The sequence below is a fragment of the Mesoplodon mirus genome (genome assembly GCF_964341445.2).
Source record: "Mesoplodon mirus genome assembly, chromosome: 16".
Taxonomy (NCBI): Eukaryota; Metazoa; Chordata; class Mammalia; order Artiodactyla; family Ziphiidae; genus Mesoplodon; species Mesoplodon mirus.
Genome location: NC_138992.1, coordinates 34970666 through 34989451, shown reverse-complemented (window position 1 = coordinate 34989451; position 18786 = coordinate 34970666). Strand labels below are relative to the sequence as shown.

Genomic DNA, 18786 nt, shown 5'->3' with positions numbered 1-18786 from the left:
ATACTTTGTTAAAAAATTGAAGTAAAATTCGCATAACAGCTAAATTAACTATTTTAAGGTGTACAATTTAGTGGCCTTTAGTACACTCACAGTGTTGTGCAGCCACCACCTTTAACTAGTTCCAAAATATTTCATCCCCAAAGGGAAACTCTGTCCCCCTTAAGCATCCACTCCTCATTCTCCCTTTCCAAGCACCCGATCTGCTGTCTCTATGGATTTACCCTTTCTGGATAGTTCATATAAATAGAATCATACAATATGTACCTTTGGTGTCTGGCTTATTTCACTTAGCATAATGTTTTCAAGGTTGGTCCGCGGTGTGGCATGTGTGTTGACGTCACTTCTTTTTGTGACTGAATAATATTCTGTTGTATGGATGTATCACATTGTGTTTATCCATTCATCCGTTGATGGACCTTTCAGCTGTTTCCACCATTTGGCTGCTGTGAATAGTGCTGCTGTGAACATTCACGTGCAAGGTTTTATTTGCATACCTGTTTTCAGTTCCTTTTGGCATACACCTAGGCATGGAATTGCTGGGTCATATGGTAATTCTGTTTAGCTTTTTGAGGATTGTATTGTAATTTTTATATGTACTCAGGAACATTCTTTTACACAAATTGACTTTTAAGACTCATTCATTTTTTTTAATTGAATGGCTCTTGCTGATACATCGTTTTATAAGAAGATGAGGAGGCTTTGTCTGGTTTTGCCATATATATCTTCTATAAAATATCCATTTAGAAAATTTCACTATTCCTTTTCATGATTCCCATATTTATGCTTGCTTTGCCACCTAAGCCACAGCAGCTTTTTTTCCCTTAAATTTAAACATCTGTGCTTATTTTGTACGTGTCTTCCATTAACCATATCCCTGCCCAGGAATATTATGTGTTACATTTCCCTGCCTATACTTATTTATTCCCAGGCAACACATCATCTCTTTTCAGCTGCTTCTTCCTTACCTCTCTGCTGGTAATACAAGTTTTGCTTGTAAATTCTTCTTTTCTAAAATGTTCTTTCTTTTTCTTCTGCTATTGTGGGTGGTTATACATTTATTTTTTCAAATTTATTTTTTACACTAAAATATATGAGATGTGGTTATCATAACCAAAGATCACTATTGAAATTTCGGTTTATGAAATTGCAGGAAAAGTGTATGTATTACATTTGCCTCTATATAAATATAAAATTTTTTTCACACAAAAAGTACTACTGAGCTAACTAATTTGAATGCATTCTACTAATTACCAGTAACTTTCTCAGTCTTGGGGACCACCTTTTTAAAATTATTTATTTATTTTTAACATCTTTATTGGAGTATAATTGCTTTACAATGGTGTTAGTTTCTGCTTTGTAACAAAGTGAATCAGCTATACATATACATATATCCCCATATCTCCTCCCTCTTGCGTCTCCCTCCCACCACCCTTCCTATCCCACCCCTCTAGGTGGTCACAAAGCACCGAGATGATCTCCCTGTGCTATACGGCTGCTTCCCACTAGCTAGCTATTTTACATATGGTAGTGTATATATGTCCATGCCACACTCTCACTTCATCCCAGCTTACCCTTCTCCCTCCCCGTGTCCTCAAGTCCATTCTCTATGTCTGTGTCTTTATTCCTGTCCTGCCCCCAGGTTCTTCAGAACCTTTTCTTTTTTTTTTTTAATTTAGATTCCATATATGTGTGTTAGCATACGGTATTTGTTTTCCTCTTTCTGACTTACTTCACTCTGTATGACAGACTCTAGGTCCATCCACCTCACTACAAATAACTCAATTTCATTTCTTTTTATGGCTGAGTAATATTCCACTGTATATACGTGCCACATCATCTTTATCCATTCATCTGTCGATGGACACCTAGGTTGCTTCCATGTCCTGGCTATTGTAAATAGAGCTGCAGTGAACATTGTGGTACATGTCTCTTTTTGAATTATGGTTTTCTCAGGATATATGCCCAGTAGTGGGATTGCTGGGTCATATGGTAGCTCTATTTGTAGTTTTTTAAGGAACCTCCATACTGTTCTCCATAGTGGCTTTATCAATTTACATTCCCACCAACAGTGCAAGAGGGTTCCCTTTTCTCCAAACCCTCTCCAGCATTTATTGTTTGTAGATTTTTTTATGATGGCCATTCCGACTGGTGTGAGGTGATACCTCATTGTAGTTTTGATTTGCATTTCTCTGATGATTAGTGATATTGAGCATCCTTTCATGTGTTTGTTGGCAATCTGTATATCTTCTTTGGAGAAATGTCTGGGGTTTTTTTATTTTTATTTTTGTTTTTTTTTTTCCAATTCTCTAGGAGGTGGGTCAAAAAGGATCTTTCTGTGATTTATGTCATAGAGTGTTCTGCCTATGTTTTCCTCTAAGAGTTTTATAGTGCCTGGCCTTACATTTAGTTCTTTAATCCATTTTGAGTTTATTTTTGTGTATGGTGTTAGGGAGTGTTCTAATTTCATTCTTTTACATGTAGCTGTCCAGTTTTCCCAGAACCACTTATTAAAGAGGCTGTCTTTTCTCCATTGTATATTCTTGCCTCCTTTATCAAAAATAAGGACACATAGGTGCATGGTTTTATCTCTGGGTTTTCTATCCTGTTTCATTGATCTGTATTTCTGTTTTTGTGCCAGTACCATGCTGTCTTTGATTACTGTAGCTTTGTAGTATAGTCTGAAGTCAGGGAGCCTGATTCCTCCAGCTCCGTTTTTCTTTCTCAAGATTCCTTTGGCTATTCAGGGTCTTCTGTGTTTCCATACAAATTGTGCAATTTTTTGCTCTAGTTCTGTGAAAAATAACATTGGTAGTTTGATAGGGATTGCATTGCATCTGTAGATTGCTTTGGGTAGTATAGTCATTTTCACAATGTTGATTCTTCCAATCCAAGGACATGGTATATCTCTCCGTCTGTATCATTAATTTCTTTCATCAGTGTCTTACAGTCTTCTGCATACAAGTCTTTTGTCTCCTTAGGTAGGTTTATTCCTAGATATTTTATTCTTTTTGTTGCAGTGGTAAATGGGAGTGTTTCCTTAATTTCTCTTTCAGAATTTTCATCATTAGTGTATAGCAATGCAAGAGATTTCTGTGCATTAATTTTGTATCCTGCTACTTTACCAAATTCATTGATTAGCTCTAGTAGTTTTCTGGTAGCATCTTTAGGATTCTCTATGTATAGTATCATGTCATCTGCAAACAGTGACAGATCTACTTCTTTTCTGGTTTGGATTCCTTTTATTTCTTGTTCTTCTCTGATCGCTGTGGCTAAAACTTCCAAAACTATGTTGAATAATAGTGGTGAGAGTGGGCAACCTTGTCTTGTTCCTGATCTTAGTGGAAATGGTTTCAGTTTTTCACTACTGAGGACGATGTTGGCTGTGGGTTTGTCATATATGGCCTTTATTATGTTGAGGAAAGTTCCCTCTATGCCTACTTTCCGGAGAGTTTTTATCATAAATGGGTGTTGAATTTTCTTGAAAGCTTTCTCTGCATCTATTGAGATGATCATATGGTTTTTATTCTTCAGTTTGTTAATATGTTTTATCACATTGTTTGATTTGTGTATATTGAAGAATCCTTGCATTCCTGGGATAAACCCCACTTGATCATGGTGTATGATACTTTTAATGTGCTGTTGGATTCTGTTTGCTAGTATTTTGTTGACGATTTTTGCATCTATGTTCATCAGTGATATTGGCCTGTAGTTTTCTTTCTTTGTGACATCCTTGTCTGGTTTTGGTATCAAGGTGATGGTGGCCTCGTAGAATGAGTTTGGGAGTGTTCCTCCCTCTGCTATATTTTGGAAGAGTTTGAGAAGGATAGGTGTTAGCTCTTCTCTAAATGTTTGATAGAATTCGCCCATGAAGCCATCCGATCCTGCGCTTTTGTTTGTTGGAAGAGTTTTAATCACAGTTTCAGTTTCAGTGCATGTGATTGGTCTGTTTATATCTTCTGTTTATTCCTGGTTCAGTCTCAGAAGGTTGTGCTTTTCTAAGAGATTGTCCATTTCTTCCAGTTTGTCCATTTTACTGGCATAGAGTTGCTTGTAGTAATCTCTCATGATCCTTTGTATTTCTGCAGTGTCAGTTGTTACTTCTCCTTTTTCATTTCTAATTCTGTTGATTTGAGTCTTCTCCCTTTTTTTCTTGATGAGTCTGTCTAATGGTTTTAACAATTTTGCTTATCTTCTCAAAGAACCAGCTTTTAGTTTTATTGATCTTTGCTATTGTTTCCTTCATTTCTTTTTCATTTATTTCTGATCTGATATTTATGATTTCTTTCCTTTTGCTAACTTGGCGGGTTTTTATGTTCTTCTTTCTCTAATTGCTTTAGGTGTAAGGTTAGGTTGTTTACTCGAGATGTTTCTTGTTTCTTGAGGTAGGATTGTATTGCTATAAACTTCCCTCTTAGAACTGCTTTTGCTGCGTCCCATAGGTTTTGGGTCATCATGTTTTCATTGTCACTTGTTTCTAGGTATTTTTTGATTTCCTCTTTGATTTCTTCAGTGCCCTCTTGGTCATTAAGTGTATTGTTTAGCCTCCATGTGTTTGTATTTTTTACAGATTTTTTCCTGTAATTAGTATCTAGTCTCATAGCATTGTGGTTGGAAAAGATACTTGACATAATTCAGTTTTGTTTTAAAATCTAAGTATGATATTTTGTAAGTTTAAAGTGATGAGAAAGTGATAATCAGGGATGTTATCTCAATATTATGATAGCCATTAGCAAATGTCATTAATACAAGGGCCCTTGTAGTAGGCTCCAATATCCTATTCTTTCATCTTTATGCATATGAAAACAAGAAGAGTAGATAATTTTAGAGATGGAAAAAAGCACAAGGTAAAGAATATCTTAACCATCGGTAAATGTTTCAAAAAGAAGCACTATTCCATGTAACTACTACTCCTCATCAGTTTTAGCAGCCAGTGTTATACACCTGTCTTTCATATACACTTTGGGCACAGAAATTCTAAAGTACTTCTGATTATTCTCAAGAGTAATACATTATCAATTTAGTAATTATATGAAAGGTTATGCAGGGGATATTTCTTCTAGGCCTCCTAAATTTTAGTTTTATACTTCACTTTTTTTAAAATTAAAATTTTATTGCATATACATTAAAAATTTTTTTAAACTAATTAGAAATGTCTTAATTTTTTCTTGTGATGCAAAAAGGATCTAAAGTTACATAGTTTGGGGCAATTTTTAAGAGTCCTTTTTAAGACTGTTTATATGGACAGCAAATAGCTTGATTGTGTGGTTTCTACAGGGAAGTACAGAAGTGCATAGCATTTGTAAATTTTACTCTTGATATGACCTCCAGTAATGTAGAAAGCAAATTGCATGATCAACAGAGAAAACTTTTTTCTTTTTCTTTTCAGGATAACAAAAGTTTTAATGGCCCTGGATGGACCAAGCTGGCGGGAGAAGCTGTCACCCATTCCTGCTGTGCCCACTTCCGCACAATTGAGAGCTTGGCGGCCTGTGGCAGAGACGCCCCCAGACCAAGTGGGAGATTCCTGCAGCCATCACCAACCGGGCATCACAGGTAGGGGAAGTCTACACTTATTTCTTCTGAGGGTTATCGTGAGCTGTGCATATATTTTCACAGTAAAGCAGAAGGATAAGTGCGTGAACTCAGGCGTCTGCTATGGGTTTAAGTTAAGACCCTGTTCTCCCTCTTTCTAACTGCAGAGTCTTAAGAAGTTGTCGCATACCTCCAGTGTTTGAGTGTATATGAAAGGGGGAGATATGAGTAACTGTCTCATGGAGTTATTCTCAGGAATAAATGGAGAGATGCATATGAAATACTTAGCACATGTGCTGACTGTGTAAGCTTATAGCAGTCTCTTAACAAACGTTAAGTCAGCATTATTATTAAAAATAAGAAAAAAGAATTGAGTAGCATATAGTTCTCTACACACCATGTATGTGGCAAGGCTAGTTTAATGAGATTGATGTTTTTGAAATAATAAAGCAAAATAAAGCCCTACAACAAATAGAAAGCTACTGACAGCTGAGCAGAATCACCCTGGCTACTGTGATGAGATGCAGTTATAGAAAGCCAAGGAAGGAAGAGATAGGGGCATTAAGAAACTACCATAATAATCCAGTCAAGAGATAAGGGTGGCTTGAATAAAGAGGGTAGTAGAAGAGGTAGTGAGAATTATTAGATTCTAGTTACAATTTAAAGGTAGAGCTGACTAGTTGGATGTGGGAGAAGAGCTACAGATAATTTCAGGGTTTTTATCTTGAGAAAGTAGAAGGATGGAAGTGCCATTTATTAGATGGGAAAACGGCAGAAAAATTAGATTTGGAACAATCAAGAACTCAGTTTTGGACACATCAAGTTCAGAAAACCTACTAGACATTCAAAAGAACTTAGCGTTTGAGAGGGGAGGGAGGTTGTATTGACATATAAACTTGGAAGCAGGCAGGTTATAAATGATATTTCAAGTTGTGAGGTTAGATGAGATCACCAAGGTTGTACAGAGTGTAATGGAGAGATCTAAAGATTAAGTCTTAGGGAATGCCATCATTTATTATAAGAACTTCTATGTACTTCCATATGAATTTTATAAATCTCACCATACAGAAATTCTAGAATGTCAAAGATGCAAGCCTTTAATTTAAAACATCGTTTGGTTGTTTACATTTAAGGTTGGGGATGGGGCTATATAACATCTGACTTTGGTTTTACAAAGCCAAGAGGGAGTAGGAACAAGGATTGTTACTCTGTAGTAGCACCTTTCTCCCATCCTGTGGAGTTTGTTTTGGGGAACATGCCCAGGAAGATCTCTATTAAGTAATAACAAGAAAGTATACATTTTTTTCAGGCTGTGCCACCATGCCGAGGGAAGGGGCCAGAGCCTCACAAATCATGAAATGACTGACAAAAGTTGGGGTCACATGGATCCTTGTAATTTAATCCCAATTTTCTTATAAAATAAACTATAGTTTTCAAAAAAAAAAAAAAAAAAGCCCTACAACATATATCTAGCAGTACCTCCTCCTGCCTGTATCGTAGTTGTTCACATCCGTACCTACATCCCCACAGTGCTTACCTCAGAACTTTGTGCCGAGTGTTTAATGTGGCTTCACGCTTGCCTCCTGCTTGAAAGCTGGCTGAGGCTCCATTTCTCCTGCCTGCTTAGGAACCCCATGTGTATCTGTGTCGAGCTTCATCTTGCAGACACGCTGAGCCGTGATGTCCCAATGGCTCACCCTTTTCATTGCCTAGAAAGAAGATGCAGGGAACTTCTGCCAAGGCTTTTAGATGGTTCAGCAGTCCTGGGAAAAACATGGAGATCTCTAGCTTCTAGAATCCATTAATAATGGGGCCTGGCACAAAGCATTTGCTCAATAAAGGGTAGCTGTTCATTACTAATAACGTGCATATACTAACCATACTATAGACATGTGATAGTGAATCATAAGCACAAGAATAATCAGCTCTTTCTGTTCATATTTGTGTACTAATTATTAGTGAGACTGGATACCAAAGACTTAAAAACAATGTAGGAAGAAAAGCTTGAGGAAAGTTTTTCAGCAAATTGGAAGAAAAAATATCCTCTGTAATATTGTGCTTTAGAGCTTAGATATACCAAGATTTATGGGGACTGTCATTCGGCCACATAGTGTGAGTTCTTTTGAAACATGAAACATTAGGCAGAAATATTCTGTAATTTGAAATAAAGGATGAAAAGTTAATATGTCATGCCATTTGTGCAGAGGCACAAATAAGATTTTTTTTTACATTCCAAGTTTATACTATAAATTCAGTACATCTATAAAGATTTTTAGATCACAGAATTTAAAGGCATATTTTAAAATTTGTTATGCAATTTTATTTTATATCAAGATACTCCATAGATTAAAGTTATTACATAGATTTAAAACTTTAAATTTTAACATTTTATGTATGTTAGAAAACTCTAGTTGCAAGTAACAGAAAATCTGTTGACTTATAACTGTAAGGAATAGTTTTGGCTCAAGTAACTGAAAGGGGGCCCAGACAGGCTCTAAAATCAGGCACAACTTGTCAGGGCTCAGGCTCTGGCCAGAAATAACAGAACTGTAGCAGTTTTAGACTTCATGTCTGCACATATCAATGTCCAAAGGGAGAGAGACACCATTGCTTTTGGTGGCATTAATTTAAGAATGAGGAGATATGTTGCCCCAAAGACCCAGCTTTTTTAGCCTGTTATATTCTGTTGGCTGAGCTCTGTCGGTATTTATTCTAATGGGTCATGTGCCCATTGCTGAACCACTCCCTGTAATGAAGAAATGCCATGCCATGAGTTCCTGATCAGTGGGGTCAGCTTCCCCTGGACACATGGGCTGAGTAGGAGAGGAGTGATAGCTGAATGAATGTTGAGGTACCCTTAGGAAGAAGGAAATGGGTCCTGAGTTGAGGAGTCAGCCATGCTCACTGCAACATAATAGGCAATAGTAAGAGTTGGGACTGATTGCAGATAACAGAAAACCCAGCCATTAATGAATGTCTTAAGCAAAAGAGGTTGTTTATCGGCACCCCTTGTGGAAAAGGCCACAAGTAGGAGAGCTGCGGGGATGGCTGGATTGGGCACTCAGAGGTTATTCGTTAGCTGTCTGTCTTGGCCTCTCTCTTGCTCTGTTGGCCCCATTCTCAGACAGATTCTCCCCTTGCATCGCACGATGGCAGAATAGCTCCTCCTTTTATCCTCATGTTCCATGGGAAAGAGCAAGAATTACCTTACCAGAAGCTGCCACTAAAATCTTATTGTAGCTCATTGGCTCTCATAGGTCCATTCCTGACCAATTAGATTATTGTGGCCAAGGGAACATAGTGTGCTGGTTAGTAAAACAAAGATTACTCCAAAAGGTAGGGCTAGGGTGGGATTTGCTTTACTTAAATCTTAGGAGCAGAGAGTGGAGGAGGTGTGATTCCAAGGAAACTTGGACTGTTGGAAGATGTCTAATTCAGGCTTTAATGGGTTTGTCTGTTCACTTTTCATGAAATAGTTACTACACCAAACACTAGATATTTCTATCTCCAGCAGAGAAAAGAAGGCGTGCCAATATGGATAAAAGGATAGAATCACTTGTATTTTATTTTCTAATTTGAAAAAATAGTGTCATAATTGTATAATCATTTTTACTTATAGCCAATTTATCTTAATTTGTATACAACGTTTTGTTCCATTTAGACTTTAGCTCTGTATGGTTTGTGGTCACTTAATTTACAGTATACTTAAAGTTTTGTAAAGGTGCTTATATGAATACTTGCTCTTTTTTGTGTGTGTCCCATAGATGAAAAAATGTTTAAAACCCTTAAAGAAGAAGGAAATCAATGTGTAAAGGACAAAAACTATAAAGATGCCCTCAGTAAATACAGTGAATGCTTAAAGATTAACAACAAGGAATGTGCCATTTATACAAACAGGCAAGTTCTTTGTAACTTTCTATATTTCTTATGTTAATAGTTTTGATGAAAAAATTATAGATAAATTAATTGCCAAAGTTTATTCCCATGATTCTGAGACTCTATATAGCAAATTGTTTTAAGTGAGTGTTTTTTCAAGAGGTGGGGCTATCGGAGAGATTGAAAACATGATGTGTCTTGGAGCTGGGAGGTCTGACGTGGGCTGCGTTAGGTTCCCGCATGGCCATGGCTACCTTGGCTGGTGCTGCTTTGACTCTCCGTGGTGCGTGGCCTCACCGCGGCTCGTGAGGAGGCCTCGGCGTGGTCTTCCAGAGTGGGAGCAGCAATCAGCTGCCTTTCAAACTAGTGTCTTCAGTGCCCCTTTTCTCGAAGTGCTAAGGGAAGGGCCCAGCATCTTCTAATGTGTAGTAGGAATGGGCAGATTTTTCCAGAATGCTGCTCAGGTGCCATGTTTAACACATTATGGTAAAAAAGATAGTTACCTAGAATATGGTGATTTGGGGATTTTTAGGGCGTAGGTAGGGTCTTCAGTGACAAGGAAGAATAAGGTATGGTTCCTAAAGAATAGGGGCTCAGCATGGGTTCTCTTAGCCATTTCAGAAAAAACTTTTAAACTTAATCTCGCACTGCTTTGTTTTTGTACATGTTTTCCTCTTTTGGCAACCTTTTTTGTGAAAAATTCTGTCACTGAACCCAACAGGTATTTTTCTACCCTTCTCCTGTTCAGCCTCGGTGGCCTTGGGCATCAATGGCCACTCAGTTTTTCCTGGAGACCACCTCCCCTCTTGGCTGTGGTGCAGACAGCTCACTAACCTGGCTCTCCCCTTCTCACTTTTCTTTTCTCTTTCCCTGGTGTTCTCAGGCTTCTAAAGGCATAGATCCCTTGTCTGCTCTAATGTTCTCTGGGCCATTTAATCCTCTCCCCAGCTCCATTTACCACCTTCCAATTATGTCCCCCAAATCTCTGTCTCTGAGCCCCGGACCTGAGCACCTCCCTCACTTCTGCACTCACGGTGGGTTATCATCCCTGACCCACGCCTCCCTCTCCAGTCTGTCAGCAGCTCAGATGTCCTACCTTCTGAATTCCTCTGGGCGTGAGCCTTTCTGTCCACCCTCACCGTCAGCCCCTCCTCCGGCTGACACCGGCTCTCCCTAGACGTCTGCAGTGCCCTCCCCGGTATCCCTGCACAGTCTTGTTCCCTCTGATTCTCCATGCTGCAGCTGGAGCAATCTTCCTAAAACATGGTGAACGGATCAGCCTCTGCTTAAAAACCCATCACTGGACTACCATTAACCCTGGGATAAAGCTCAGCCTCCTGCCGGGACCTTTCTGATCTGGCCTCCCACTCTCCCAGCCTCATCACCACCATAGCGCTCTTTTCTTAGTCCATCAAGAGCACTGTGTTCTCTGTCACCGTAGGACTTTGCACGTGCTGTGTCCTCCCTACACATTAAATCTCAGCCCAGTGCCTTCGCATTGGATAATTCTCACCTTATACTCGGCTTCAACTTAAACGTCACTTCTTCTGGGAAGTCTTCCCTGACTATTCCTCCCCTTGCTTCAGCTCCACCAAATGTGATGAGTGTCTCAGCTCTGTGCTACCAGAGCATCCTCTACGGATTTTATTGTGTTTGCTTCTTTTGACTGTCTCTTCCCCTAGACTGCAGCCTCCTTGAGGGCCGGGACTGTTTTGATTGCGGTTGTATCCCCAGGGCCCTGATTGCAAGTATTGCAAGAAAATTCCATAATTGGAGGACAATGTTAGGTTTCAATTGCAGCAGCTGTGGTATAGAAACGGACTTATTTAGCTATTTTCTGATTTCTGTTAGTTGCCCAAGTTTATAGATATGTTGTTTTTACTTTCATAATGCTGAGTTCCATTACATACCAGAGCCCTCTGTTACTTGAAGCTGGGCCAGTTTGAAGAGGCAAAGCAGGACTGTGACCAGGCGCTTCAGATAGATCTCGGGAATGTGAAAGCATGCTATAGACGAGCCCTTGCTCACAAAGGACTCAAGGTGAGGAAATCTTCGTTTTAATATATAAATGTCAGCTCTGAACAGATCATGTGGTTTTCATGAACATAAATTGTGGGCTCAAGGAATGGCAGTGACATTATCCTGGGATTTAATCCCAGTTCTGTACTCAGCAGTCCCAAAACCTTGGCAGATGCCTCAGATTTCCCCGAACTATAATGTGGAGCTAGATAATTTCTAAGATTCCTTCCAGCTCAAAAACGATGATTTATTTCCTGATTTTCTAAGGAGTGTTGTTAGTTATAATAGGTCCACTTTAAAGGACAGGAAGGTTTGTTACTGAATTACTGAAGGCCACCATCAATGCCACTGGATTCCTCTAGCAGGGGACTGGGGTTGTCTGTAGGGTGGGAGGGAGGTATCAGAACGGAAGGTGTGTTCACCCCATGGACGTTGGTAGAGACATGGCAGAGGCTGGGAAGTTCGTTGTGATTTGGGCCTTAAACTGGCCGGTGGTCAGTGTGAGGCTATAGGATGGCATTCTTTTCCAAGAAAACCACACCATTATTTTCAAGGAAACTATTGTATAATTACATTTTTCTTTATGATGATTCTTCTGTGTGGAAAACTTGAGTGAATGTTCATATTTGTAGAAAATAACATGACAAGGAAAAATCAGAACATACTGGGAAATGGCATTTCCTGAAATGGTATTTTTAAAGAATCAAGTTGATTAAGGTTTAATACAACGAAATTCACACATTGTCAGTGTACAGGTCATTGACTTTTTTTTAATTGAGATATAATTGACATTTTATATCCGTATCAGGTGTACAACATAGTGATTTGGTATTTGTATATACTGTGAAATGATCACAATATGTGTAGTTCACCACACAGTTAATTTTTTTTTCGTGACGAGAACTTTTAAGATTTATTCTCTTAGAGACATAACTGGAATTTTGTACCTTTTGAGGGTCTTCAACCTTTCCCACCCATCCTCCACACCCCAACTCCCACCTTGCCTCTGGCAACCACCAATCTGTTCTCTGTTTCTGTAAGTTCAGGTGGTTGTTTTTTTGTTGGTAGTGGTTTTTTTTTTTTTGGATTCCCCATGTAAGTGAGATCATAAGGTAATTCTTTCTCTGTATGACTAACTTTACTTAGCATGATGCCTTCAAAGTCTATCATGTTATCACAAATGGCAGAACTTCCTTCTTTTTTATGGCTGAATAATATTCCATTGTGTAGATATACCACATTTTCTTTATCTCTTCATTCACTGATGGACACTTAGGTTGCTATTGTAAATAATGCTGCCGTGAGCATGGGAGTATCTTTTCAAGTTAGTGTTTTCGTTTGCTTTGGATAAATACAGGTTTCTGTCTCAGGTGGCTGAGCAGTACAGTGTGATAAGGGAGGGTGTACAGCAGGAGGGAGAGATTTGAGGGAGAAGTGTTGACTTTATTGAGTTTGAGAGAGTTCTTGTAATTCCCTGCCCATCACTGACAGGGAAATATCTAAAAATATATTCCATAAAACCTAGGTTTTGTTGAGAGAGGGTGGTCATGTTTTTGTGTCCTGTATCAAATGAGTACGACCTGTGTGCACTGAGTGCTCAGGCTTTTCTAGATCCTAGAGTCCCTCAGGCTGCAGTGGAGCCACACCTCTACCCCTTACCAGCAGGGCCATGCAGCTGCCCTCCCTTTCCTCCCCTCTCCCACCCTCCTAAGTTTGTTATATAGCACACAGATGAACAGGCAAGTGAAGAGGTGTGTAGGGCGAGGTCCAGAAATGTCCTGAGCGCAGGAGCTTCTGTCCCCATGGAACTGGGGTGTGTCACCCTCCCAGCATGTGGATGCCCCACTCACCAGCCCAGCAGCTCCACAGCTGCTGCACTGTGTCCTGTATTCAGTGTGTTCACTGTATTCCCAGGGCCCAGGCAACCTGACCAGTCCCCTCCCCTTTTTTTTGTTAGCAACATACTCATTTGTAAACCTCACGTAAAGATTTCCTAGGTGGTGTGTGGCACCATGAATTAAAAGAGGCTTCTTGAAAATTTACTCAACTGTTTTTGAACTTAATGGATTTGGGTCCGTGAGGTACTCATGATCTGCATGAGTCATGAGTTTATATATGTCCAGACCCTTAGAACAGGTTTATCCCATACTGGCTGCCTGACTCTTTGAACTTGTTTACTTGATTCAAAGTCAGAAGTTGTACCTAATGAAAGACCAGAATTTTATACTTCCTTGGAATGAATCCTAGAAATTGTATTATGATGCAGAAAGATAATCCCAATTTTTAGTAATGCTATCCCACTAGAGAATGAGGCTGGCAGCTTTCCTGGTTTGATTTCTTATAACTTGATCTGTATACCCTGTAGTTTGAGTTATGTGCCAAGTGAATTTAATTTCAGGATCTTCAAAGGCTAACACTGCTTATAAAATGCATCAGAACTCACACCTGGATCGGCTTCCTCTGTGTGACTGGTGAGGAAGTGGCACAGGGGCTCACAGGGAGCTGGGGCCCTGCCTGTGCTTTCTCAGATATTTTGTTTGTTTTCTAGCTTGCTTTATTTTACTTTTTTTTTTCTGTGTGCCAGGTTTGAAAAATATAGGGCTTTCCTTAATGTTCAGCTGTTCTTCATAAGAAAAGATCATTGAACATTTTGCTTTTACTTACAATTTATATCTTCTATTGAGTGCCACTCACGTGCTAGGCTTTGGGAGCATAGAGGTGGTAAGACATAGTGCCTGCCTTAGGGAATTCACAGCCAACTGGGGATGCTATCAGGCCAAAAGTATCAAAAAGAGTAATATCGTCTAAAATAATTGCTGTTATTGTAGTTTAAGCACATTTATTAATAGTAAATGTTATCACAAACACATGTGATTATACTTTACCTTTTTTTTTTTTTTTTGAGGCCTAATAAGGTCATTAGCAACTTTTAACGTCCTCCTTTTTGCTGGAGCCGCACTTTTCTCTCTGTGTGAGCTCTCCTCTGCCCCCCACTCTGCGTGGCTGGCTTCCTTTCAGGTCTTGTGTTCTCTGACACCCGTGTCAAAGGAGACTCCTTCCCCTAGTTAGCATCCATCTCCATCCTTGCTTCTCTTAATTGCATAAATGGCAGTGCACGCTTACTTTATTTATTCATTTGTTCACTTGTTTTCTTATTGTTTCCCCTCATAAGATGTAAGCTTCCACGAGAGCCGGGGCCCTGGCTGTCCTTTCCCCCATGGTGTCCTAGCACCCGGCCCACGGACGGGCCGGATCAGGTCTGACGCTGTGTTGACCCGGCACCCCGGCCCCTCCTCTGCCACCGCCTCCCTGCTCCATGGCCGTGCCGCACCTTCTGCTGTCGGGCCCTCTCTTCACACTTGCCTGCCTGTTTAACATTTATCAAAGTGTATTTCTTGCTTTCTTAGGTTTCTTCCAACCAGACAGATTGGTCTTTAGGCACAGACTTTCCTTGAATGGTTGAAAAAATAGTCATGTCAACTCCTTGCTGGTGGCCTTCTATTTCCAAGGCTGCAGCTCACAAGTCTCCATTTTCAGGCCTCTCACTTGAGCTCCACAACTGTCTTATCATTCACCTTCTGCTCATTGCTGCTTTCATCATCTCAAAGATTATCTTTCTATGCCTGTTTCCTCACCTTTAAATGGGGACAATAACAGTATTTATAGGGCTATTGTGGGACTAAAATAAGAATACTTGCAAAATGTTGAGACGGGTAAGAGCTATTATTACTCCCTCAACTTGCCCCGCTGCCCCCCCCCACCCTTCTTGCCTTTCAGTATGATTCGGTGCCTGGAACACCTAGGATGGAAACACAGTGTCATTTGTTTTTTGTAGCAGGTTTTCCAACTGCGCTGTTGTGACAAAGTGCTGTGTGGAGATTGTTGTTAATAGATAGCGCTGATGTACTACAGTTTGTAAATAATTTACCTTTTTAAAAATAAGTTAGAGCAGGTGTAAGGTTATCCCTTTTAAACACATCACTCTTGCTCTAGTATGTTGCTGGGTGGAGTGGCAAGGGCCGCGGCATTACAGCTCGTCCCCCAGGAGTGTCACATAACCACCAGCTTATTTTACCTCTGCTTCAGCGTCCAGTGCGTGCTGTTATTATACGTCGTGAATACTTGAGAGGTTACACGTCACTGGAATTCCTGGCCTCCTCACAGAATTAATTTTGGCTTAATCAAAACATGGGTCTAGTCTGTAGTTCTAGAATGTGGCTTGTCACAGCAGACTGTGATTCTGTGGTGTCCGTCTCTGCCAGCAGATTCTGTGCAGTGTCTGGTTAAGCGTAGATCCTTTCTCCTTCCCCTCAACCTCTCCAGTGTATTGCCTGACTCTTTATGGAGGAATAAAGGTTGACTCTAGGCTGTCTGAGCAGTAGGCAACTCGAAGGGTGTTACAGAACAGGGCATCACGGTAACAGCTAACACTGGCCCAGCTCTTTCTAAGGCTAAGCCACTCCCATGTTCTTTTATTAATGCGCTGATTCCTCGGCACAACCTCGTGACAACTAGAGAATCTCTTCTCATCCTTACTTTAAAGATGAGCGAACTGGAGCTCAGGAAGGTTAAGTGGGATCTTGCTCAAGCTTTCATGTTAGTAGGCCGTTCGCTCTTTCATCTATTCATTCAGCTGACCAGAAATGCCTGTGTGCGCCAGGGACTATGAAAGCTGTGGCGGTACAGAACTTAACTTGCCTTCTAGCCCCAGATTCTGTGCTCACTCTTCTGTAGAGGATGGCCACTGTGTTGTGGGCTACAATATTTGAGCCCAAGACTTATCTCATAGGCCTAACGTTACTACTGCGGTACTAATGGAACCCACTGCACAAACTCTGTGTACTCGTCTCACCAATTTCACTCCCACCCGGGCTCATCTGTGCCCCTTCTCATTTTATGCATGAAAATTATTTTCTCTGCGTTCCTGCTTTCAGAATTATCAGAAAAGTTTAAACGATCTCCATAAAGTTCTCCTACTAGACCCAAATATTATTGAGGCAAAAATGGAACTGGAAGAGGTAACCAGAATCCTGAATGTTCAGGATAATGCAGCATCATTCAACAAAGAAAAGGAGAGAAGGAAAATTGAGATTCAAGAGGTATGTATATTTGATTATCTCTGAAAGTACTCTTTTGGAGATCCTATACTCATATGGGATTTCTGAGGTCATATTCTTATGACTTTAAAATTTTTCGTGTTTTTATTCTGATGATCAATGAAGACATTTTAACAAATTATAATAAGATTTTTCTTTTGTTGTGATAATTAGCCACTGCATTTCTCAACTTGGGTCCAAGGACCCTTGGGTGTCTGCATTCTTCCTTTCTGTGTGCCCCTCCCCCAGTACCACCTGGCCTGTGGTTTTATTGCTTCCACTCCAGGTTGCCCTGCGAGCCTCTGGCCACTGAGCTTTGCTTCCTGGTCGACCCAGAGAACCCTACAGGACTGATTCAATTTCAGTGGTCCTGCACGCCACACCCCATAGAGGGTTCATGATTGATTTAGACTTTTTTAGTAAACTTGTAAACAAGACTGGCCTCATCAGGGGTCCTGCACTACCCTAGAATCAAACCTACCTCTGTGATTTCAGACAACTTGATGCCTTGTGCTGTAGCCTTTTGTTTTGCCTTTAGTGAAGAATGTCAGCTCTTGGATTCCTGTGTATTCCTGAATACTATATCAGCTACCTATCATCTTACATTTCTACTAAGAGTTAGAGGCTAATATGTGAAAGAAGCTAGGGAGTTTTTCCCTCTACGGAGGGAAGGAAAAAGCTGTTTTAAGAGAATTGAAAAATGTAAGTTGACTTCTCTATCAAATGTAACAAAACAAGTAAATGTAAAATTTATCATGAAGAAGAGATATAAAGTTGTTACAGGTCTTCTTTTATGCAGCAGCTTTTACTTGTGGAAAATTATAAAATTTCACTGTCATATTCTCAGTGTCAACATTTTTTTAACTTTAAAAATGAATGCTTTTATGAATGGATACTTATACTTTAAAAGTTCTCTTCCTAAAAAAAAGTAGATTTTATGATTATTACAAGTTATATATTTTCACTTAGAACTTGACTAAACTACCGTCCACTTGTGTTTTTCAGTTCCTTTCCGTTTTTTGTTTTTTTGTTTTGCGGTACACGGGCCTCTCACTGTTGTGGCCTCTTCCACTGCGGAGCACAGGCTCCGGACGTGCAGGCTCAGCGGCCATGGCTCATGGGCCTAGCCGCTCCGCAGCATGTGGGATCCTCCCGGACCTCACAAACCCGTGTCCCCTGCATCGGCAGGCGGACTCTCAACCACTGCGCCACCAGGGAAGCCCCCTTCCCGTTTTAATAAAGGTAACTTGGGGTGTATGCAATGGCCATTGTGTCACAGTGTAATCTGTCTCCCCCTGAAGGTGAATGAAGGCCAGAAAGAGGAGCCTGAAAGGACCTCAGAGGACGTCTCCACTGACTCCCGTTCTTCTGAGAAGGGGGACACAAGCAACGGGCCACGAGAATTCTACGAGAAAGTACCAATCCTCAAGCCTAACAATGCCTACGAATTTGGCCAGGTTATAAACGCATTCAGTACTAGGAAAGATAAAGAAGCCTGTGCACACCTGTTAGCCATCACTGAACCGAAAGACTTGCCAGTGTTGTTGAGTAACAAACTTGAAGGGGATACATTCCTGCTTCTCATCCAGTCTCTGAAAAATAATCTTATTGATAAAGATCCTTCTTTGGTATATCAGCATCTTTTATATCTGAGTAAAGCAGAAAGGTTTAAGGTAAATGGCAAACTATGTTATTCATGGAGATTGATTTTTTTTAGGGTTTTTATAACAACTTTAAAATGCCAGTTTGTATGCTAATATAATTTTTCTCCTTCTTTCAGATGATGTTGACACTGATTAGCAAGGGCCAAAAGGAGCAGATTAAACAGCTCTTTGATGACCTCTCAGACACACCAAACAAACATTTTACTTTAGAAGACGTGCAGGCCCTCAAAAGGCAGTATGAGCTTTAAATAAAGATTATTGTTAGATTTCTTCCATGCATGTATGTGTTCCAGTAATGCTAATGAGATGGTATTGTAATAGAGTTGCATGGATAAAACCTGGCTTAGAAAAGATTCCTTGGTCTGGGCTATAAAATATTTTACTTATTTTTATACATAGAACACATATATTCTACAATCTGCTTTTTATTAGTTGTAAATATTTTCTTATGTACCAGAGCTAACATCTTTATATTTAATAATAAGTATATCTGGAACTTAAGATGCATTTTAATTTATATTATACATTTTCTTTTAATAACTTACTTGTTAAAATTTTGAGTTAAATTACACTTCTTTGGGCTATGAAGGAGTCCTGTT

General features: G+C 39.9%; 1 protein-coding gene across 1 annotated transcript in view; it reads left to right on the top strand.

The window, feature by feature from the left end:
- SPAG1 (sperm associated antigen 1) overlaps positions 1-18540 on the top strand; it is a 92318-nt gene extending 73778 nt beyond the window's left edge. The window contains exons 14-19 of the mRNA XM_082601834.1: positions 5387-5553; positions 9297-9429; positions 11322-11448; positions 16362-16526; positions 17825-18196; positions 18304-18540. Of these exons, the coding sequence (XP_082457960.1) occupies positions 5387-5553; positions 9297-9429; positions 11322-11448; positions 16362-16526; positions 17825-18196; positions 18304-18435 (1096 nt within the window). The 3' untranslated portion in view covers positions 18436-18540. The remainder of the gene's footprint in view (positions 1-5386; positions 5554-9296; positions 9430-11321; positions 11449-16361; positions 16527-17824; positions 18197-18303) is intronic.
- The last annotated feature ends 246 nt before the right edge of the window (positions 18541-18786 follow it).